This window comes from Pimephales promelas, chromosome 3 (genome assembly GCF_988280905.1).
Source record: "Pimephales promelas chromosome 3, fPimPro1.hap1.1, whole genome shotgun sequence".
NCBI lineage: Eukaryota > Metazoa > Chordata > Actinopteri > Cypriniformes > Leuciscidae > Pimephales > Pimephales promelas.
In genome coordinates, this window is record NC_142771.1 from 11,674,650 (window position 1) to 11,698,683 (window position 24,034).

The 24,034-nt window shown below is 38.8% G+C and overlaps 3 protein-coding genes across 5 annotated transcripts in view; 2 read left to right on the top strand and 1 right to left on the bottom strand.

Annotated features, from left to right (window-relative positions):
• Nucleotides 1-128: 128 nt before the first annotated feature.
• On the bottom strand, nt 129-4,079 carry LOC120473058 (uncharacterized). Of its 3 annotated transcripts, XM_089128241.1 has the most exons (5): nt 3,995-4,079; nt 3,690-3,868; nt 2,064-2,157; nt 1,851-1,941; nt 129-1,733 (listed from the first exon to the last, which is right to left on the bottom strand). In XM_089128241.1, the coding sequence occupies exons 2-5, from the start codon at nt 3,848-3,850 to the stop codon at nt 1,120-1,122; spliced, it is 960 nt and encodes a 319-aa protein (XP_088984367.1). In that variant the 5' UTR covers nt 3,851-3,868; nt 3,995-4,079; the 3' UTR covers nt 129-1,119. The 3 variants fall into 3 exon arrangements, with proteins under 3 accessions (XP_088984367.1, XP_088984366.1, XP_088984365.1); XM_089128240.1 differs by having other exon boundaries at nt 1,851-1,938; nt 3,690-4,073; XM_089128239.1 differs by having other exon boundaries at nt 3,690-4,073.
• Nucleotides 4,080-4,566: 487 nt separating this feature from the next.
• pgls (6-phosphogluconolactonase) lies at nt 4,567-9,947 on the top strand. Its single transcript, XM_039662670.2, has 6 exons — nt 4,567-4,690; nt 4,907-5,173; nt 7,201-7,308; nt 7,401-7,502; nt 7,732-7,872; nt 7,992-9,947. The coding sequence occupies exons 2-6, from the start codon at nt 4,907-4,909 to the stop codon at nt 8,136-8,138; spliced, it is 765 nt and encodes a 254-aa protein (XP_039518604.2). The 5' UTR covers nt 4,567-4,690; the 3' UTR covers nt 8,139-9,947.
• Nucleotides 9,948-10,499: 552 nt separating this feature from the next.
• Nucleotides 10,500-24,034, top strand: part of nme4 (NME/NM23 nucleoside diphosphate kinase 4) — an 84,472-nt gene continuing 70,937 nt past the window's right edge. Inside the window, exons 1-4 of the mRNA XM_039662796.2 lie at nt 10,500-10,728; nt 12,482-12,612; nt 12,694-12,795; nt 13,445-13,557. Of these exons, the coding sequence (XP_039518730.2) occupies nt 10,614-10,728; nt 12,482-12,612; nt 12,694-12,795; nt 13,445-13,557 (461 nt within the window). The 5' untranslated portion in view covers nt 10,500-10,613. The remainder of the gene's footprint in view (nt 10,729-12,481; nt 12,613-12,693; nt 12,796-13,444; nt 13,558-24,034) is intronic.

The following is a 24,034-nucleotide window of genomic DNA, read 5'->3' on the forward strand; positions in this document are numbered from 1 at the left end:
CAACGTGTAGGAAAGCTTGTTTTCAGAATAACATTGATTCATTGTATACATAACAGCAGCACGAAACTAATAACAGATTCATGGAAACGGAGTAATTTGAAATGATGACAGAATATCAAATTTGCTTTTCCAATTTACTTAAAGAAACAGGTGTTTTTTTTTAAGTAAAACAAACAAATAAGAATACTGAATAAATAAAACAATGTTGCATTTTTGAACATGTTTTGTATTTAATGCTGATATGATAACATGAATTATGGAAGCTTGTTTCCGCCACTGAATAAAAAATAAATAAATAATTGTGACTTTTTATCTCAAAATTGCGAGATATGAAGTCAGAATTGTGAGAAATAAAGTCGCAATTGTGAGATATAGTTTCAATTCTGAGAAATAAAGTCGCAATTGCAAGATATAAAGTCGCAATTCTGAGAAATGAAGTCGCAATTCTGAGCAAAAAAAGTTGGAATTCTGAGAAAGTCGCAATTGCGAGATAAAGTCGCAATTATGAGAAATAAAGTTGCAGTTGCGTGAAAAAAACTTTAGACTTATCTCACAATTCTCACTTTTTTCTCACAATTTTGCGAGGTTACAACTCGCAATTCCGACTTTATAACACATAATTGGGAGTTTATATATCTCGAAATTACATCTTTTCTCAGAATTGTGAGATAAAAAGTCGCAATTGCGAGTTATCAGGTCAATTGTAAGGGGGGAAAAAAGCCTTTTTTCTCACAATTCTGACTTTACAACACGAAATTTCGACTTTATATCAATCAATTCTGAATTTATATCTTGCAATTTTGACTTTATAACACGCAATTGCGACTTTATATCACGCAATTCTAACTTTATCTCGCAATTCTGAGAAATAAAGTCAGAACTGCGAGATGTAAACTCGCAATTATTAGAAAAAAAAGTCAAGAATTGTAAGATAAAAAGTCGCAATTACCTTTTTTATTTTTCATTCTGTGTCGGAAACAAGCTTTCAAGTGAATTATAGAAAACTTTACATTGTGTTTTAATCATCTACGCTTGTTGTGATCATAATAAGGAAAAAAAATAAATAGCTCAAACCAATGTCAAACAAGAGCACACTTTCCTCAAGCTCATTGTCATTCATTAACTGATGTTGTTGCAAGACTGACAAGACAGGTGTTTGTTGAGATTAAACTTCGTTGTGAACCCTTTCCCACATTTAATACAGGTGTAGGGTTTTTCTCCGGTGTGACTTCGCAGATGCATGTCAAGAGTGCATTTCTGAATAAAGCCTTTTCCACAGAGCGGGCATCGGTACGGCTTCTCTCCAGTATGGGTGCGCTGATGGGTGTACAAGTGTCCTTTCTGAATGTACCTCTTTCCACATAGTGTGCACCTGTAGGGCTTCTCACCCGTGTGGCTCCGCTGATGTATCGTAAGCTGACTAAAACACCTGAACCACTTTGAACAGTAGGTGCAAACAAACCGCTTGTCCCCTGGCATAGTATCAGCACCGCATGTTCTTGTGGACAAACTCTGTGTGTGACTAAATGAAGTGTTTTCAGGTTCAGATGTGTGTTTTTTAGACAACGGCCGGTTCACCATCATTTCACCAGGTGAGCTGCTTTTGTTCAGCGATTCCGATTTAGACGGGACTCTCGCAGCTGCATTTTCTCGACTTTTTCTGTCAACGCAAGGGACAATTTTGCGAACGTCCTTGGTGGGCGACAGGCTCACGGCTTCACCGCAGTGGGTTCCTATGGTTAAGTGAAAGTCATGTAAGTGTTATGCAGATGGAAGTAAGTTACAAATTATTCACATGCATTTGCAATTAATGTTATCCACCATTATACAACAGATGGTTCCAGTCTTACCCGCTTCACTGTTGTCTTGACCAATCCAAACATCTACTTCATGTAGCTCCTGCTTTATCATACCTATTGGCTGGTTGACCTCACACTTCTGCTGTGACATTTTGACATCACATTAAATCTTATATTTGTATAATATATAAAGAAACATTACATTTACAGCAGCTATTGTATTCAAAATACTTACAGGACATATGTATGGATATTTCCACTTACTTGGTCTTGCTGAATTACTGTTGGGCTGTCTCTAAAAATAACATCATTGTTACACCGGTTCAAATGATTCTGCATCTCTTCTTGGGCATATTCACTGAATAAATAAATACAATGAAAAGGGTTACACTTTATTTTAAAGTGTTTCAGTGTAATTATACATTTACGTACTGAGTAATATATGTACTTACTCTAAGGTTTGGTTGAGTTACTTCAGATGTAATATGCATCATTTTTAGTTATTATAATAGTAACTCCATTTCACTATTTTCTACCTCTGTGGTGATTGAAATTGAATGTGTAACAAGGTCACTGTTAACAAAAAAGTGTTACAATGTATGTTATAAACACTGCTGTGAAACTGATTACATGTAATCTGGATTATGTAATCAGATTCCAAAGTAAAGTACTTGTAATCAGATTATAGTTACTTTTTTATGATTACACAATGGCAATACATTGTTCATTATTTATTTATTTTCCATAATTAATCGTTTCTATCTCTAAAATTTTTCATTCAGCTACTTTTTTAAGTTTTATTTCATTTTCTTTTTGTGTTTTCTTTTGATCAATGTGATAAACGAGTTAGGCCAAAAGTAATCTAAAATGTAGTCTAATCATGTAAAATCTGTCATTTCAATGACTACTTGGTTACTAATTGCTAATTAATTACTAATTTCATCATATAATTTTACTACAGTTTATAAGTAACAATAGATAAATCGAGACAAAGTTTGGACAAAGTTTGGGTATTTTTAGTGTTTTTATAAGAAGTTTCTTTTACTCATCAAGCCTTCATTTATTTGATCAAAAAATAAAAACAGTTATATTGTGAAATATTATTGCAATTTAAAATAATGGTTTTCTATTTTAATAAACTTTAAAATGTAATGTATTCCTGTGACGCAAAGCTGAATTTTCAGCATCATTGCTCCAGTCTTCAGTGTCACATGATCCTTCAGAAATCACTCTAATAATACATGATGATTTATTATCAATGTTGGAAACAGTTGTGCTGCTTTTAACCAGTGATCCTATTTTTCAGGATTCATTGATAAATAGAAAGTTACAAAGAACAGCATTTTTTAAAAATAGAAATCTTTTCTAACTAAATTAATTTTTACTAGGTCTTTTTAATCAAATTAACACCTTGCTGAATAAAAGTATTAATTTCTTTAAAAAAAAAAAAAAAGAAAGAAAAAATTAATGACCCCAAACTTTTAACCAGTAGTGTAAAATGTTACAAGATTTCTATTTTAAATTAATGCTGTTTGTTTGGGTTTTTTATTTATTTATTTATTTTATTAAATAATCCTGAAAGAAGTATCACGGGTTATTAAAAAAAAATATCAAGCAAAACTATTTCCAACATTGATAATAAATCATCATATTATTAGCATGATTTCTGAAATCGAGATTGCAGATCACAGGAATAAATTATATTTTATTTTATTCACGTAATAATATTTCAGAATATTATGACTATTTCTTTACTGTACTTTTGATCAAATAAATACAGGCTATAAGAGACTTGTGTCCAAACTTTTGACCGGTATGATTGCATACACGTGCCTTATGAAGAATATGCAATATCCCGCGTCATTAATACCAAAACAAAAGCGTAAGTACCTCTTGACACATGTGGAGCTGTGTGTGAGTGTGAGTGAGTGTCCAGTGTCCTCGCTCGAGCTCGGTGTGTTTCTGCGGGTGAGCTCTGACAGCAACACTTCACACTCCACATCCACCAGTCTGCTGATCTCCAGCACTGCTGTTTGCACCAGTGTCTCCATGATGGAAGATAACTGTCTCTGAAAAGAGGACAGAGTGGACAACATCTTCTAATATTTCCACAAACTCTCGAATGGAAGACACTAACTTTTTTCAGATGTACAGAATTTGTAACTAAAATAATAATAATATTTTTATATAAATACTTTATAATAACTAAAATGGTTCAACAGTGTGGTTCCCTTTCGTACTATTTCTTGAGCGTGTGTAGATCAGTGTGATTGATTTATCTAAACATGGCTCACTGGCGCCGTCTACTGAGGTGGAGCGTTTCGAGTGAGAACCACGGACTGTTATTTATTTGGGTAAATTTCACTTACATATTGTGATAATATAATAAACATGGTCACTGCATATTTTAACATCTGTTCTTAATTGTTTTATTATTATATTATTATTTGTTATATTATATATCCTTCAGCTGCACTGTGCTTGTGCTTATAAGTCACGTAGTAGATTAGAAAATATGGAAAATCCCATATTATACTATATTGTTACATTGTATGTCTTTCGACTGCATTGTCCTTGTGCTTATATAACTCACACACGTAGTTGCCATGCAAAAAAGTAGTTGTTTGAAAATAATTAAATAAAATAATAATACAAATCATATATAATATTATTAACAGCGACAACAAATAGCATATCAGACATGCAAACTAATCGAAAGGATCATTTTCAGATCTGTGATTCAGTTGCTACGCAGCGGATTGATTCAAATCAAATGAGCACTACATTACCCAGAATGCAATAGTAAGCAACATTCGCTGTGATTGGATGTTCGTCAGATCGCATGAGCAGGACCCAAAGAGAGATCCTCACTACTACGAAAACATTCCACGGTGAGTTCAAAGTCATTTTATAGTTTATTTCACCCTCCATAATTTATCGTGGACGACACAGAGCATCATTTTGTGCTTTTATTGCCTGCGGTTATCGGTAAACTAGAGTGCACTCATACCCTGGTGTTGGACGCATGTATTGAGTCCTGCTGTGTCAGTTGGCTTCATATCTGAATTGACTGGCATTAAACATTAAGCACCTTTCCCTAATTTCAGATGTCTGGACGTAGAGTGGTGGTTTTCCCCTCTGTGTCCGAGCTTGGACCCACTCTGGCTCAGCTGGTGTCCTCTCGTGCAGATAAAGCTCTAAGCTCAGGTAGAAGCTCCTTCTCTCTGGGTCTGTCAGGTGGGAGTTTGGTTTCCATGTTGAGTAAGGATCTTCCTGCTGTGGAGAACCTGGACTGCAGCCGATGGCTTATCGGCTTCTGTGATGAGAGACTCGTTCCTTTCAGTGATCCTGAGAGCACGTATGGCTTATATAAGGTGCGTAATCTGTTACCCTTAACATGTAGAGCTCTTAGTTATGGAGAATTACAGACACGTGACTGGCAAAACAGCCATAGAATTGCAACACAGGCCTGTTTCAAGACACAAATATTTAGCTACCCTCTTCTAGAAAAGAAACAGATATTTGAACGAACTGCCAGTTTTTAACATGTTGTTGCTGGGAACTTTAATCAAAATCACTTCACCTCCCTCTTTCTGCAACTTTTCTTCTCTGATGATGTGTTTACTGGCGCAAGGGCGGGATCAACCTGTCACTCACATGAGATCGACCAATAAACCACAACCATCCAGTCAATTACCCATATACAAAATATAAAGTCCTGCCTTACATTGATTTTTTCTGGTTCAAGAAGCTATTTCACCAAGATATACGTCACATTGACTATCGAAACTTCTGTTTCATACCGACTTTAATGTGGAAACACTTCTTAAACACTTAATGTATTTTAAAGGGTTAGTTAGCCTTTGGAATTAAAATACCCCCCACATAATCACACACCCTTCACCATACCATGGTTTTATTTCAGTTAGCCTAATAGCTGGCTTTATATGGATTGGGAGATGATTTTATGGAAAGTACCCCATGCCAATCTCTAGGTATGGTGAAGAGTGTGTGATGATGTGGGGATATTTTAAGTCCAAAGGCCAAGGGAACTTTATCAGGATGTATAGTATCCTGGATTCATTAGTCCAGTCATTTTATGGAAAAAGGTTGAACAAATTGCAACAGAAGCAAACTCAACTGATTTTGTATCATCAATATGTCATGAGTAAAGGGGAAAAAAAGAATCCCATTTTAGGGAAATGTTTAGAAAAACACCCACATATTGCCATTTTATACGCCTTTTTCACACGTGAATAGGGTAAAATTGTTAATCTTTAGATATCATCACGAAAATTACTGAGTGGATTACTTGCATCGAGACAAACAAAAAATGTGTTTCAAGTGTTTTAAAATTTTTTGTTAACATGGACAAACGGTGCATAATCTAATTACATATGTGCTAATTTGCGTAAATACCACAACAGATCTAAACATTGGGTATAGCCAGATGAAAAATGTTTAATTTTAATGATGATATCTAAAGGTTAACATTTCATTTTACCCTATTCATGTGAGAAAAAGGCAATGAGTAGGCAATATTTGGGTCTTTTTCTAAACTTTCCCTTTAATGGGATTCTTCAGGGCTTTTTTCCCTCCTTTACTCGGGACATATTGAGGATCAAAAATTAGTTGAGTTTGCTTCTGTTGCAATTTGTTCTAGGTTGACCCTCATTTTGGCTTAAAATGACTGGACTAATGAAATAACTGGCCTTTAAAAATAAAAATCTGCCTTGGAGGATTTTTCCTCATTTTTTTTTAACTAATGTATTAAGATAAATTTCCAAAAGATTCATTTTTTATTTTTATTTTTAGTCAGCTTTAGCATGGGTGTGTTCACTTATGCTAAGCACTGTATAATATATATATATATATATATATATATATATATATAAGCACTGTATAATATGCATTATATATATATATATATATACATGCAAATATTTCTTAAATATATACATGCATAATATATATATATATATATATAATAATCAAAATAATTCTACACAATACACACGTATATTATGTAAACTCAAACTTTTATTTTGGATGCGATTAATCGTTGCCCAGCACTAAAATAAATAAATTAATGAGATGGTCCTCACTGCAGAACATGAAATCCACAGGGAGGCGTCGGATCCAGATCCAACTCCTCCCACCTTACATACATGTAAACCTACCCAGCTCCACCCCCTGATCCCTAAACCCAACCGTAAACCTACCTAACTCCACCCCTCAGATCTGGATCCGACTCCGCCCCCTGGATCTTGTGTACTGCAAAGAGATGCTACTGAAATAAATGGAAGGCAGAGGAAGAACGTCTTGTTTTATCCTCTGCGTGGGTGTTTCTATGAGGGTGTGATGTCACTTATGAATACTGATTGCTTTTTATATCTTACAGAATCAATTGTTTGGGAAAATCAACATTCCAGAAGACAGGATTTTGGCTATAGATCCGTCTTTACCTGTGCAAGAATGTGCTGATGATTATGCCAACAAACTGAGCAAGGTGCGATTCACTTCATAGACTTAATAAATTGAACTCATTTGATGTTTTTGTTTTTTAATTCATAGCTCTTAATATAATTTTGTCATTTTTAGGCCTTTAGTCCAGAGCAAATCCCAGTTTTTGACATTCTCTTGCTGGGTATGGGACCAGACGGACACACCTGCTCTCTCTTTCCAGATCATCCTTTATTACAGGTTTCAGATAAATCCATTATAAAGCAGCATCCGAGTTAGTTTTCAGTTGATTATGTAATAACGTATGATGATGATAACATGCTAATAGGAATATAACTAAAATAAGATTTCCGATACAACATATACTTTTAGTTTAGCATTGTTAAATCCCACTCATTATAGAATCCTATTCATAATTTAGTTTTGAGTTAGGCTTTCTTTTTTTTAAAGTGTTGATTTATCATTGTAGGAAAGCCAGAGGACAGTGGCCGCAATCTCTGATTCCCCCAAACCACCCCCTCAGCGTGTCACTATGACATTACCCACAGTTAACGCTGCTCGATGTGTGGTGTTTGTGTCAACAGGAGGCAGCAAAGCTCCTGTACTCAAGGTAAGCACTTTCAGTTCGGCCTCAGAACCGGCTGTATGTCTACAATGATGAATGCTGCATTGGTATTCTTTCTGTTTTATTCATTTTTTGTAATCCTGTAACTGTCTGTAATTCTGTAGCATGTATTGGAGGGTGGAGAAGGGCCCGCACTTCCATCAGCTCTGGTGTCTCCTAGACAGGGAGAGCTCTTCTGGCTTGTGGACGAGCCGGCGGCGGCCTCGCTCACGTCTCAGGTGGAGAGGCCGAGTCCCGGGGCAAAACTCTGACACAACGTGTAGAAGCACTTTCTAGTGTTCTTATGGAGTCCTTAAAAAGCACTGTGTTTGCAAAAGGTTATTCTTCATAGCACTTTTCATAACTAATTACTGCAATTATCGTTATTTACCGAACTGTAAAAAACTAACATTTCTGAATACAATTTTAGGAGGTTAATAACCATTTCTGAAATTGTCCACTTTTGTTGTATTTCATTGTGTCCGGAGTGCAAAGAAAGTACAAAAAAAGCCATTTTGTGGTGTTTTATGCAGGGTTATTCTAAGGCGCTTTTTCACTGCATAGTACGGTACGGTTCGGTTCGGCACGGCTCACTTGTGGTGCTTTTCCACTGCATGGTACGGTACAGTACGGTTCGCTTCAGGTCGCTTTAAATGGTACCTGGTCTGTTGAGGTTCCAAGCGTACCGTACCGGTACTAAAATGTGACGTGAAACACTGCAGATCACTGATTGGTCAGACAGAATCGTCACTACCAGCGTCACTACTAGCGTCATTGGATTTGCGACACTAGACACTTTTTTAGCAGTATTTTTGTTTTGCTGCCATCAGCCTCATTTTAAACACATTTTTCCGTCTAGCAGTTAAAAACAACCACATACCGAGAATCAGGAACACCATCCCCTCGATAGTCTCCATTGTTCCTGTGTTGTGGGTTTGAAAATGTGGCGCTTTTAAGATGATGTCATGGCAGTAGAGGCGCGCGCAAATAACGATCAGTCCCACACACTTGGAAGGGGTACTACTGCAGTGGAAACGCAAAGCGAACCGAACTGTTCTGCGCCGAGTCGAAGCGTACTGAGCCGAACCGTACCGTACTATGCAGTGGAAAAGCGCCACTAGACTATTCTAAACTAAACCTAGCTAGAAGCATCAAAATGTATTACTTAAATGAAAAAAAATATAAAAAGATGTAACTTGATGTATTAAAATAACTAAAACGAAATACAAAAACATGTACTAAAACCTAATGCAAATTATAAAAATGAACTATACAATTATTAAAATTTCATCTAAAATAAAAATGAAGACTGAAAATATTAATATTAAATATTACATAATTATAATACTGTCTCAAAACTTTCTAATAGACGGTGCACTGTGATTACTATGAATGGGAGAAAGTGCAACGTGAAATATGGAGAAATAAGCCCCGCCTTCTAAATAAAAGAGCCAATCAGCTTTTGGTAAAGTCATTGCGCCACTGCTGCTGCCATTTTAAACACTGCTTATGACTGCGCATGTGCATCATCTGGTCCAGCATGAAAACGTCTCCGGTTACTATCGTAACCTTGGTTCCCTGAGAGGCGGGAACGAGACATTACGCCATATTGACGTACAGTATATGGGGAACTCCTTCCTTCTCCATTTTTACTGAAATCTTATAGGCAAACTGCAAACTGTTCAAAGGGCTTTAAACTACCAGACGATGAATAAGGGTCTTATCTAGGACCCTTCGAGTCATGACTCGAAAAAAAGATTTGTTCATTTTGATGAACAGGAGAGTCACGAACGCTCATCACAGAACAGAGCAAGCGAGCATTTGTGCTTATAAAACTTAAACTTTTTAATTTATTTTTTAAATGGCCGATCGTTGTGCTAGATAAGACCCTTATTCATTGTCTGATGTCGTTTAAAGCTGCACTGAAACTCTCATTTGGACCTTGAACCGAAGTCCATTATATGGAGAAAATCCTGGAATGTTTTCATCAAAAACCTTCATTTCTTTTCGACTGAAGTAAGAAAAAGGTGGACATCTTGGATGACGTGGGGGTGAGTAAATTATCAGCAAATGTTTTTTTTTTAAGTGAACTACTCCTTTAATGGGATTGGAATCGTCTGTTTGAAATGATCGAAAGTAGGCCCTAGTCCTATTTGTGTTTGTTCTCCAAAGGCTTACATTTATTGTTTTGTCTCCCTGCCAGCAATCGATTTATGTGTGTTTGTATTTCGACCTCACTTCACTTTTGGGACAGAATAGCTGAAACAAAATGTCCCCTGAAATTAAAAATAAAATGTGACAAAATATTATTTCTTTAGAATGAAAATAATTTAAAGAACAAACTATTAATTCAGTTCCTATTTTATTTAGCTGTCTTTTTCATTTGGCTAAATTCACATTTTGTGAGTCTATTCATGGGTCTCCAAACAGGAAATTGTGCCAATTAAGTGTTTGTGCACGTGATGACCGGTAATTACACGATAATTTGCGGGTGTCTTCTTCCCATGACACACACACACACACACACACACACACACACACACACGCTTCATCACACACACACACGCTTCATCTGAATATACTGTGACTGGTCGTGCTCGCTTGACTTTGACCTGTCAGGTGAATGACCGCGCGCGTGCGTATATGTGTGTGTAACGGGCTGGGGGTTAAAAGTATCGGACCGCTCTGAAGTTTCGGAGTTGAAAAAGTGCCAGTCGGTGAAGTTTTCAGAAGGGCTTGAGCTGGAAATGAAGATGATGTTCGTGAGATTTGCCCTCGGAGTCCACGGAGCGCGAGCGGCCACAAGGAGCTCCACGCGCGCTTTGGGACACGGGCACGCGCGCAGCCTCTGCAGTGACACAGGTTTGTTTACATGCATTTCTCTCTGTGTGGTGAACAAACAGGTTTAGTGCAAAAAGTGCTCTTTATGGAGAGGGTTTAGGACAGGGGAAAAATGAAAATTAGGCTACCATGACTACCCTTTTATTGGACGTTTGGCGTGGAAATATAGGCTATGGATGCGTAGGTCACCATACTAACACTTTACAAATAACGGTAGTAAAAAAGACTGGACTACGATGGGTTTTATACATGTTAGAGTAATTTCATGGTAAATAAAGTTCAATACCGCTTGTGTTAGGTTTTATAACATTATTCCATGGTAGCCTACTTTTTAAAACGCTGTTTTTTAAAAACATTTGGTTCAATCCATTAACTTATACCATGAATGAATATACGTAGTATGACATGCTGTTTATTGGCCTAAAGTACCACGATAACCATCTGATCAGCCTACTTATATTGTTATAGCCATTACAAAAATATATCGAGTAATATTTTTTTTTTAAATCAAAGTTTTATCTAAAGGATAATGTGCTCAGTTTCATTCTGTCCTCAGGTGATCAGTGATTGGTTAATTGTGTTATTGAGTCCCCACGTGAGTGAGTGCTGGCCACATAAGGAGCTCGTGCAAGTCGTTATCTCACACTTAAAAAATAGTCAGCATAAAATAGTCAAATCTCAAACTTGAAATTCACCAGAAAGCACATACCGTAATATTTTGCATTAATATCATGGTAATTTCATTGTTTTGCACATGTGTTAAATAGATTTCAGTTAAATAAAATAAAGCTGATTTTTTTTTTAACTAAATGTTCTAAAAACAAGAAATGTTGTCTTGGTAATAAACTTAAAGTTTGTTGAAGCACTAAAATTATTAAATAGAAATAGAGTAGTCAACATTTGAAGTGGATCAAAACCCTTCATCAAAGTTAGATGAATTTTTAACAAAACCTGTTCCTTCTGAGGACAACTTTGAACTTTTTTTTATCCACTTCAAATGTTGATTACTGTAAATACATCTAAATCTTAAAAGGCCAGTTAGACCCGACTAACTGGTGACCTTGAACTCCCTCTTCACAGTGCGTGTGATTGGTCCATCTGGAGGCCAATCAATGCATCTTGGCAGCATATTGGGCTGAAGCTGTGTGTGTGTGTGTGTGTGTGTGTGTGTGTGTGTGTGTGTGTGTGTGTGTGTGTGTGTGTGTGTGTGTGTGTGAGAGAGAGAGAGAGAGAGAGAGAGAGATTTTCTGTTGTTTTGATGCTTTGGCAATACAAAATGTATTTTTTGTCATGCCAATAAAGCTTTCTGAATTGAATTGAATTGAGAGAGAAAGAGATATGAAAATCCTACAAACGCACGCATGACTGTAAGAGAGGGTGAGGCGATACACATTGTCTGATGATATCAGATGAAATCTCACTCTGGTCCTGCAATGAATATTCAAAATGCTGCTAAATGACAAATAATTAGAGTCAGTGACTGAAAGTCAATGGCATAAAGTTTCTTCATTTTCATTTTTTGTTAGGATCCCTCTAAATCTTATTTACTTGAACAGCACTTGTTTTCAGAATAACATGTTTTCACATTTCTAAGACAAACACGTCATTAATCATTAAAAGTGCTAAAATACTCTAAAGTCTGTTCTCATTAATCCAAAAGGGAGGTAGATGGCACGGTTTGCTTTTTAACAAATTTATAATTTCTCTGAAGAAAATAAATGTGTGTAGTTGCCATGAAAACTGCCATTATTGATATGTGTCTGAACTGCTGTAGATTTGTCGGGTTTTAATGAACGGACTTTGGTCGCTGTGAAACCTGATGGCGTTCAGAGGCGTCTGATCGGTGACATCATCAAGCGCTTTGAGCAGCGAGGATTCCGATTGGTGGGTCTGAAGATGCTGCAGGTGCGGGATACACACACAGGACGTTCGTGTGTGTGTGTGTGTGTGTGATGTGTTTGTTGATCATGTGTCTGTATTTTTCAGGCTTCTGACAAGCTTTTAGCTCAGCATTACGTGTCGCTGCAGGAGAAACCCTTCTACTCCAGCCTGCTGTACTACATGACCACTGGCCCTGTAGTCGCCATGGTAACGATCAGTTATGATATGATATCACAACTCTAGTACTGTTTCTGCAGGATGCAAATAAGAGTGCAAAACCCTAATGGATTTGAAAAAAAATGTGTCCAACCAGAACATACTGTGTGCAATGCAAACATCCAAAAGTACATTTAACACAAAAATTGGTTCAAAATGCAAAATAACATTTTAAAGGAAAACTAGATGCCACTCGCCTGATGCAATGAATAATTAAAAAGGTATACGCCTTATTCACGGCAGCGCCATCTTTGATTTTTAATGAGAATGAAAGCGAGGCTGTGAGGGATAGACTTGCATCTCTTCAATGGGCTGTACTGTTATTTAATGTGTTTTTCCGATTGTTCTGCTCATCAAACACTGGAAAAATATCTTTTCATGAAATGTCAGTTGACAAAAAACTCCCGACAATGTAAGCTGTGGAAAATTGTAAGTAATCTAGCTGCTTTATTCAGCTTTTTACAGCTGATGCCATTGGAAACACGGTACGTCTATCCCTCACAGCCTCACTTTCATACCTGTCATGGCGCTGCTCTGAATAAGGTCTATAGCATACTGTTTGAAACTGTGTTATTCAAACATTACACGACATGCCACACTCCGTCATAAAGGTGAGAAGATATCATTGGTTTGTTTTCAGGTGTGGGAGGGGCATAATGTGGTGAGGTCATCCCGAATGCTGGTGGGAGACACTGACCCTGCTGAAGCTTTACCTGGAACTATTAGAGGAGATTTCAGCGTTCACATCAGCAGGTACTTGCATACATGTTTAAAGAGTAACTAAACCCTAAACCAACTTTTTTAGTTAATGATCTGTAAGAATGGATCTTTATTAATACCAGTCATTGATTCGAGTAAGTTTTTTGACATTTGTGTAAAAAGTGTTTTATTTCTACAATATATGGTGTAAAAACGTCTTAGTGCTGCCCTCTTCATGTTGAACGGTGGCTACTGCAGTTGAATTTTTCTATTGGATGTTAGCGGTTCTTCGTGACGTAAGCAGGTTTCAGCTTACCACGCTCTTGGTACGAGCGGCAGTATAAAAACCAGCTTGTTTCGTCAAAACCACTGTAGCGAGTCAGGAGTTGGAATTGCGAGTATTGAAAACGATCAGGATAGAGTGTTTTAGCATCTATTTCGTCCCCTCTATCTCTGCTGGGGTCTGCCCACTTTTTCAGCATTTTTCAAATATTGCCAGTGGGTGGAGTCAGGCTCTGACCAGGGGTTTAGTTACCCTTTAAAGAAAAAAGGTCAAACTTAGATACTCAAACAGAAATGTACTATATTGTTGCCAGAAGATTGGAGAAACTTAATTTCTCGCCCCGAAAAAATGTCGATATGTCCTTTTTTTTTTGGGGGTCGAAATTTTGAGTTTCTCTGATCTTCTTGAAACTCTGTTTGCTTGCAATTGGCAAAGTTGCATTATCGCCAGCAACTGGGCTGGAGTGTCTATTATTCACGCTCCCAACGGAAGAATGTGCGGTTGTGAGGCGTTCGGAAAAATAGGTCTACAGTTTTACAACAAATGGTAAAACACCTGTTGGAAAGCATCTTTTGCAGCAATTTTTGTGTAAGCATATCAGTGAACACCCCAGACCACTCTGTGAGTTTCACATCTTTGTGAACTAAAGTTGTATGCGTTTTATGAAGGATTGTTCCTGTGCACCTATGCTACCATTGTAGAGGCGGGTGCTACCGTGCTACCACAGAATCTGAAAATTCTCGGGACAGCAGCAAACACAATCTTAAAACACAATCTTAACCATTCTATTTCATCAGAAACGATCTTAAAACAGGGCTTCAATTGTAAAATACAGAACTTGTCCTTTAAAACACAACCAACATCATCAGATCACCTTTTCTATTTGTTTATCTGGCTGTTTTACTTAGATGCAGCAGTCAAACCAAATCTAAAGTTATTGATGTGATGGTCAAGAGCCCAAATAAAACAAACACTGATCACCATAATGGTGACTTACATATTTCTCCTTCAGTGATTCTGCTTGTTACCATCAGGTGTCTTCAATAATGCTCAATCATCATCAGCTCTGGAAGGGTCTAGAGCCTCCATTTTTGCACTCAGGTCTAAGTCTCATGACCCTCTCATGGAGAAATTTAATTTCTCGCCCCGAAAAAAAAAAAACGAAAGGGGTACCACTGACGTTTTTTTTCTGGTCGAAATTTTGAGTTTCTCCAATCTTCTTAAAACTCTGGATTCTGATAGAGGCCCATGAGACTTTGACGTGAGTGCAAAAATGGAGGCTCTAGACTCTTCCAGAGCTGAGATATTGAGATATTTATAATGGCATAAATGCTACGTGGGATCTCAACATCTCAGCTCTGGAAGGGTCTAGAGCCTCCATTTTTGCACTCAGGTCTAAGTCTTTATATTTCCTGCTGTATATTTTGGGGTGAAGTGTGACCAGGATCTGGTTTTGGTGAGATTCACACACTGACTGTGGTGTGTGTGTGTGTGTGTGTGTGCATCTGCTGTCTGGTCTAGTACACAGTAGTGCAGTGCCAGATCAGTGCTGTGTGTAATAAGCCCAGCACTGTTTATGTGGATGAGTGCGTGTTTGCACTGAGTGTGTCCTCTTCACATCCGTTCCTCCACTCCTCCAGCACCTGACTGCCAACACTCACTTCAGTCCATAATATGAAGACATGTTGTGATGGATCTGTGTCAATATTGGGATTCTGATGACACCTGGTTTGGCCTATACATCCTTTAACATTCCCAGTTATTTAAGCCTCTAAACGTGTGTGTTGTGTGCCGTTATAGCCGATCTTCAGGCAGTTTCAGGGGATTTATGTACCATGTTGCCCCCCCCCCTTTTTTTTGTAGGGAAAGTGTTTGACATATAATGGCATTAATGCTATGTGAGATCTACATATATCAGATCTACATATACGTATACTCTATCAGAATCCAGAGTTTCGAGAAGATTGGGGATACTTAATTTTTCGCCCCCCCAAAAAAACGTAAGGGGGGTAACACTGTCGTTTTTTTTTGGGTCGAAATTTTGAGTTTCGATATCTCAGCTCTGGAAGGGTCTAAAGCCTCCATTTTTGCGCTCAGGTCTAAGTCTCATGGCCCTCTATCAGAATCCAGAGTTTCGAGAAGATTGGGGATACTAAATTTTTCGCCCCAAAAAAAAAAACGTAAGGGGTAACACTGTCGTTTTTTTTTTTTCGGGTCGAAATTTTGAGTTTCGATATCTCAGCTCTGGAAGGGTCTAGAGCCTCCATTTTTGCACTCAGGTGTAAGTCTCAGTGCCCTCTATCAGAACCCAGAGTTTCGAGAAGATTGGGGATACTTAATTTTTCGCCCAAAAAAAAAAAACGTAAAGGGTAACACTGTCGTTTTTTTTTCGTGTCGAAATTTTGAGTTTCGATATCTCAGCTCTGGAAGGGTCTAGAGCCTCCATTTTTGCACTCAGGTGTAAGTCTCAGTGCCCTCTATCAGAATCCAGAGTTTCGAGAAGATTGGGGATACTTAATTTTTCGCCCAAAAAAAAAAAACGTAAGGGGTAACACTGTCGTTTTTTTTTCGGGTCGAAATTTTGAGTTTCGATATCTCAGCTCTGGAAGGGTCTAGAGCCTCCATTTTTGCACTCAGGTGTAAGTTTCAGTGCCCTCTATCAGAATCCAGAGTTTCGAGAAGATTGGGGATACTTAATTTTTCGCCCAAAAAAAAAAAACGTAAGGGGTAACACTGTCGTTTTTTTATCGGGTCGAAATTTTGAGTTTCGATATCTCAGCTCTGGAAGGGTCTAGAGCCTCCATTTTTGCACTCAGGTGTAAGTCTCAGTGCCCTCTATCAGAATCCAGAGTTTCGAGAAGATTGGGGATACTTAGATTTTCGCCCAAAAAAAAAACCGTAAGGGGTAACACTGTCGTTTTTTTTCGGGTCGAAATTTTGAGTTTCGATATCTCAGATCTGGAAGGGTCTAGAGCCTCCATTTTTGCACTCAGGTGTAAGTCTCAGTGCCCTCTATCAGAATCCAGAGTTTCGAGAAGATTGGGGATACTTAATTTTTCGCCCAAAAAAAAAAACGTAAGGGGTAACACTGTCGTTTTTTTTTCGGGTCGAAATTTTGAGTTTCGATATCTCAGCTCTGGAAGGGTCTAGAGCCTCCATTTTTGCACTCAGGTGTAAGTCTCAGTGCCCTCTATCAGAATCCAGAGTTTCGAGAAGATTGGGGATACTTAATTTTTCGCCCAAAAAAAAAAAAACGTAAGGGGTAACACTGTCGTTTTTTTTTCGGGTCGAAAATTTGAGTTTCGATATCTCAGCTCTGGAAGGGTCTAGAGCCTCCATTTTTGCACTCAGGTGTAAGTCTCAGTGCCCTCTATCAGAATCCAGAGTTTCGAGAAGATTGGGGATACTTAATTTTTCGCCCAAAAAAAAAAGCGTAAGGGGTAACACTGTCGTTTTTTTTTTCGGGTCGAAATTTTGAGTTTCGATATCTCAGCTCTGGAAGGGTCTAGAGCCTCCATTTTTGCACTCAGGTGTAAGTCTCAGTGCCCTCTATCAGAATCCAGAGTTTCGAGAAGATTGGGGATACTTAATTTTTCGCCAAAAAAAAAACGTAAGTGGTAACACTGTCGTTTTTTTTTCGGGTCGAAATTTTGAGTTTCGATATCTCAGCTCTGGAAGGGTCTAAAGCCTCCATTTTTGCACTCAGGTGTAAGTCTCAGTGCCCTCTATCAGAATCCAGAGTTTCGAGAAGATTGGGGATACTTAATTTTTCGCCCAAAAAAAAAACGTAAGGGGTAACACTGTCGTTTTTTTTTCGGGTCGAAATTTTGAGTTTCGATATCTCAGCTCTGGAAGGGTCTAGAGCCTCCATTTTTGCACTCAGGTGTAAGTCTCAGTGCCCTCTATCAGAATCCAGAGTTTTGAGAAGATCAGAGGAACTCAAAATTTCGACCCCCGAAAAAAAACGACATAGGTACCCCTTTCGTTTTTTTTTCTCGGGGTGAGAAATTAAGTTTCTCCAATCTTCTCAAAACTCTGGATTCTGATAGAGGGCCATGAGACTTGGACCTGAGAGCAAAAATGGAGGCTCTAGACCCTTCAAGAGCTGAGATATTGAGATATTTATAATGGCATAAATGCTACGTGGGATCTCAACATCTCAGCTCTGGAAGGGTCTAGAGCCTCCATTTTTGCACTCAGGTCTAAGTCTTTATATTTCCTGCTGTATATTTTGGGGTGAAGTGTGACCAGGATCTGGTTTTGGTGAGATTCACACACTGACTGTGGTGTGTGTGTGTGTGTGTGTGCATCTGCTGTCTGGTCTAGTACACAGTAGTGCAGTGCCAGATCAGTGCTGTGTGTAATAAGCCCAGCACTGTTTATGTGGATGAGTGCGTGTTTGCACTGAGTGTGTCCTCTTCACATCCGTTCCTCCACTCCTCCAGCACCTGACTGCCAACACTCACTTCAGTCCATGATATGAAGACATGTTGTGATGGATCTGTGTCAATATTGGGATTCTGATGATACCTGGTTTGGCCTATACATCCTTTAACATTCCCAGTTATTTAAGCCTCTAAACGTGTGTGTTGTGTGCCGTTATAGCCGATCTTCAGGCAGTTTCAGGGGATTTATGTACCACGTTGCCCCCCCCCCCCCTTTTTTTTTGTAGGGAAAGTGTTTGACATATAATGGCATTAATGCTATGTGAGATCTACATATATCAGATCTACATATACGTATACTCTATCAGAATCCAGAGTTTCGAGAAGATTGGGGATACTTAATTTTTCGCCCCCCCAAAAAAAACGTAAGGGGTAACACTGTCGTTTTTTTTTGGGTCGAAATTTTGAGTTTCGATATCTCAGCTCTGGAAGGGTCTAAAGCCTCCATTTTTGCGCTCAGGTCTAAGTCTCATGGCCCTCTATCAGAATCCAGAGTTTCGAGAAGATTGGGGATACTAAATTTTTCGCCCAAAAAAAAAAAACGTAAGGGGTAACACTGTCGTTTTTTTTTTTCGGGTCGAAATTTTGAGTTTCGATATCTCAGCTCTGGAAGGGTCTAGAGCCTCCATTTTTGCACTCAGGTGTAAGTCTCAGTGCCCTCTATCAGAACCCAGAGTTTCGAGAAGATTGGGGATACTTAATTTTTCGCCCAAAAAAAAAAACGTAAGGGGTAACACTGTCGTTTTTTTTTCGGGTCGAAATTTTGAGTTTCGATATCTCAGCTCTGGAAGGGTCTAGAGCCTCCATTTTTGCACTCAGGTGTAAGTCTCAGTGCCCTCTATCAGAATCCAGAGTTTCAAGAAGATTGGGGATACTTAATTTTTCGCCAAAAAAAAAAAACGTAAGGGGTAACACTGTCGTTTTTTTTTCGGGTCGAAATTTTGAGTTTCGATATCTCAGCTCTGGAAGGGTCTAGAGCCTCCATTTTTGCACTCAGGTGTAAGTCTCAGTGCCCTCTATCAGAATCCAGAGTTTCGAGAAGATTGGGGATACTTAATTTTTCGCCCCAAAAAAAAAAAAACGTAATGTGTAACACTGTCGGTTTTTTTTTCGGGTCGAAATTTTGAGTTTCGATATCTCAGCTCTGGAAGGGTCTAGAGCCTCCATTTTTGCACTCAGGTGTAAGTCTCAGTGCCCTCTATCAGAATCCAGAGTTTCGAGAAGATTGGGGATACTTAATTTTTCGCCCCCCAAAAAAAAGCGTAAGGGGTAACACTGTCGTTTTTTTTTCGGGTCGAAATTTTGAGTTTCGATATCTCAGCTCTGGAAGGGTCTAGAGCCTCCATTTTTGCACTCAGGTGTAAGTCTCAGTGCCCTCTATCAGAATCCAGAGTTTCGAGAAGATTGGGGATACTTAATTTTTCGCCCAAAAAAAAAAACGTAAGGGGTAACACTGTCGTTTTTTTTTCGGGTCGAAATTTTGAGTTTCGATATCTCAGCTCTGGAAGGGTCTAGAGCCTCCATTTTTGCACTCACGTGTAAGTCTCAGTGCCCTCTATCAGAATCCAGAGTTTCGAGAAGATTGGGGATACTTAATTTTTCGCCCAAAAAAAAAAACGTAAGGGGTAACACTGTCGTTTTTTTTTCGGGTCGAAATTTTGAGTTTTGATATCTCAGCTCTGGAAGGGTCTAGAGCCTCCATTTTTGCACTCAGGTGTAAGTCTCAGTGCCCTCTATCAGAATCCAGAGTTTCGAGAAGATTGGGGATACTTAGATTTTCGCCCAAAAAAAAAAAACGTAAGGGGTAACACTGTCGTTTTTTTTCCGGGTCGAAATTTTGAGTTTCGATATCTCAGATCTGGAAGGGTCTAGAGCCTCCATTTTTGCACTCAGGTGTAAGTCTCAGTGCCCTCTATCAGAATCCAGAGTTTCGAGAAGATTGGGGATACTTAATTTTTCGCCCCCCCCAAAAAAAACGTAAGGGGTAACACTGTCGTTTTTTTTTTCGGGTCGAAATTTTGAGTTTCGATATCTCAGCTCTGGAAGGGTCTAGAGCCTCCATTTTTGCACTCAGGTGTAAGTCTCAGTGCCCTCTATCAGAATCCAGAGTTTCAAGATGATTGGGGATACTTAATTTTTCGCCAAAAAAAAAAAACGTAAGGGGTAACACTGTCGTTTTTTTTTCGGGTCGAAATTTTGAGTTTCGATATCTCAGCTCTGGAAGGGTCTAGAGCCTCCATTTTTGCACTCAGGTGTAAGTCTCAGTGCCCTCTATCAGAATCCAGAGTTTCGAGAAGATTGGGGATACTTAATTTTTCGCCCAAAAAAAAAAAACGTAATGGGTAACACTGTCGTTTTTTTTTCGGGTCGAAATTTTGAGTTTCGATATCTCAGCTCTGGAAGGGTCTAGAGCCTCCATTTTTGCACTCAGGTGTAAGTCTCAGTGCCCTCTATCAGAATCCAGAGTTTCGAGAAGATTGGGGATACTTAATTTTTCGCCCCAAAAAAAAAAGCGTAAGGGGTAACACTGTCGTTTTTTTTTCGGGTCGAAATTTTGAGTTTCGATATCTCAGCTCTGGAAGGGTCTAGAGCCTCCATTTTTGCACTCAGGTGTAAGTCTCAGTGCCCTCTATCAGAATCCAGAGTTTCGAGAAGATTGGGGATACTTAATTTTTCGCCCAAAAAAAAAAACGTAAGGGGTAACACTGTCGTTTTTTTTTCGGGTCGAAATTTTGAGTTTCGATATCTCAGCTCTGGAAGGGTCTAGAGCCTCCATTTTTGCACTCACGTGTAAGTCTCAGTGCCCTCTATCAGAATCCAGAGTTTCGAGAAGATTGGGGATACTTAATTTTTCGCCCAAAAAAAAAAACGTAAGGGGTAACACTGTCGTTTTTTTTTTTGGGTCGAAATTTTGAGTTTCGATATCTCAGCTCTGGAAGGGTCTAGAGCCTCCATTTTTGCACTCAGGTGTAAGTCTCAGTGCCCTCTATCAGAATCCAGAGTTTCGAGAAGATTGGGGATACTTAATTTTTCGCCCCAAAAAAAAAAACGTAAGGGGTAACACTGTCGTTTTTTTTTCGTGTCGAAATTTTGAGTTTCGATATCTCAGCTCTGGAAGGGTCTAGAGCCTCCATTTTTGCACTCAGGTGTAAGTCTCAGTGCCCTCTATCAGAATCCAGAGTTTCGAGAAGATTGGGGATACTTAATTTTTCGCCCAAAAAAAAAACCGTAAGGGGTAACACTGTCGTTTTTTTTCCGGGTCGAAATTTTGAGTTTCGATATCTCAGATCTGGAAGGGTCTAGAGCCTCCATTTTTGCACTCAGGTGTAAGTCTCAGTGCCCTCTATCAGAATCCAGAGTTTCGAGAAGATTGGGGATACTTAATTTTTCGCCCCAAAAAAAAAAACGTAAGGGGTAACACTGTCGTTTTTTTTTCGGGTCGAAATTTTGAGTTTCGATATCTCAGCTCTGGAAGGGTCTAGAGCCTCCATTTTTGCACTCAGGTGTAAGTCTCAGTGCCCTCTATCAGAATCCAGAGTTTCGAGAAGATTGGGGATACTTAATTTTTCGCCCAAAAAAAAAAAACGTAAGGGGTAACACTGTCGTTTTTTTTTCGGGTCGAAATTTTGAGTTTCGATATCTCAGCTCTGGAAGGGTCTAAAGCCTCCATTTTTGCGCTCAGGTCTAAGTCTCATGGCCCTCTATCAGAATCCATAGTTTCGAGAAGATTGGGGATACTAAATTTTTCGCCCCAAAAAAAAAAAACGTAAGGGGTAACACTGTCGTTTTTTTATCGGGTCGAAATTTTGAGTTTCGATATCTCAGCTCTGGAAGGGTCTAGAGCCTCCATTTTTGCACTCAGGTGTAAGTCTCAGTGCCCTCTATCAGAATCCAGAGTTTCGAGAAGATTGGGGATACTTAATTTTTCGCCCCAAAAAAAAAAAACGTAAGGGGTAACACTGTCGTTTTTTTTTCGGGTCGAAATTTTGAGTTTCGATATCTCAGCTCTGGAAGGGTCTAGAGCCTCCATTTTTGCACTCAGGTGTAAGTCTCAGTGCCCTCTATCAGAATCCAGAGTTTCGAGAAGATTGGGGATACTTAATTTTTCGCCCCCCCAAAAAAAAACGTAAGGGGTAACACTGTTGTTTTTTTTTCGGGTCGAAATTTAGAGTTTCGATATCTCAGCTCTGGAAGGGTCTAGAGCCTCCATTTTTGCACTCAGGTGTAAGTCTCAGTGCCCTCTATCAGAATCCAGAGTTTCAAGAAGATTGGGGATACTTAATTTTTCGCCAAAAAAAAAAAACGTAAGGGGTAACACTGTCGTTTTTTTTTCGGGTCGAAATTTTGAGTTTCGATATCTCAGCTCTGGAAGGGTCTAGAGCCTCCATTTTTGCACTCAGGTGTAAGTTTCAGTGCCCTCTATCAGAATCCAGAGTTTCGAGAAGATTGGGGATACTTAATTTTTCGCCCAAAAAAAAAAACGTAAGGGGTAACACTGTCGTTTTTTTATCGGGTCGAAATTTTGAGTTTCGATATCTCAGCTCTGGAAGGGTCTAGAGCCTCCATTTTTGCACTCAGGTGTAAGTCTCAGTGCCCTCTATCAGAATCCAGAGTTTCGAGAAGATTGGGGATACTTAGATTTTCGCCCAAAAAAAAAAAACGTAAGGGGTAACACTGTCGTTTTTTTTCCGGTTCGAAATTTTGAGTTTCGATATCTCAGATCTGGAAGGGTCTAGAGCCTCCATTTTTGCACTCAGGTGTAAGTCTCAGTGCCCTCTATCAGAATCCAGAGTTTCGAGAAGATTGGGGATACTTAATTTTTCGCCCAAAAAAAAAAAACGTAAGGGGTAACACTGTCGTTTTTTTTTCGGGTCGAAATTTTGAGTTTCGATATCTCAGCTCTGGAAGGGTCTAGAGCCTCCATTTTTGCACTCAGGTGTAAGTCTCAGTGCCCTCTATCAGAATCCAGAGTTTCAAGAAGATTGGGGATACTTAATTTTTCGCCCAAAAAAAAAACGTAAGGGGTAACACTGTCGTTTTTTTTTCGGGTCGAAATTTTGAGTTTCGATATCTCAGCTCTGGAAGGGTCTAGAGCCTCCATTTTTGCACTCAGGTGTAAGTCTCAGTGCCCTCTATCAGAATCCAGAGTTTCGAGAAGATTGGGGATACTTAGATTTTCGCCCAAAAAAAAAAACGTAAGGGGTAACACTGTCGTTTTTTTTCCGGTTCGAAATTTTGAGTTTCGATATCTCAGATCTGGAAGGGTCTAGAGCCTCCATTTTTGCACTCAGGTGTAAGTCTCAGTGCCCTCTATCAGAATCCAGAGTTTCGAGAAGATTGGGGATACTTAATTTTTCGCCCAAAAAAAAAAAACGTAAGGGGTAACACTGTCGTTTTTTTTTCGGGTCGAAATTTTGAGTTTCGATATCTCAGCTCTGGAAGGGTCTAGAGCCTCCATTTTTGCACTCAGGTGTAAGTCTCAGTGCCCTCTATCAGAATCCAGAGTTTCAAGAAGATTGGGGATACTTAATTTTTCGCCCAAAAAAAAAACGTAAGGGGTAACACTGTCGTTTTTTTTCCGGTTCGAAATTTTGAGTTTCGATATCTCAGCTCTGGAAGGGTCTAGAGCCTCCATTTTTGCACTCAGGTGTAAGTCTCAGTGCCCTCTATCAGAATCCAGAGTTTCAAGAAGATTGGGGATACTTAATTTTTCGCCCAAAAAAAAAACGTAAGGGGTAACACTGTCGTTTTTTTTTTCGGGTCGAAATTTTGAGTTTCGATATCTCAGCTCTGGAAGGGTCTA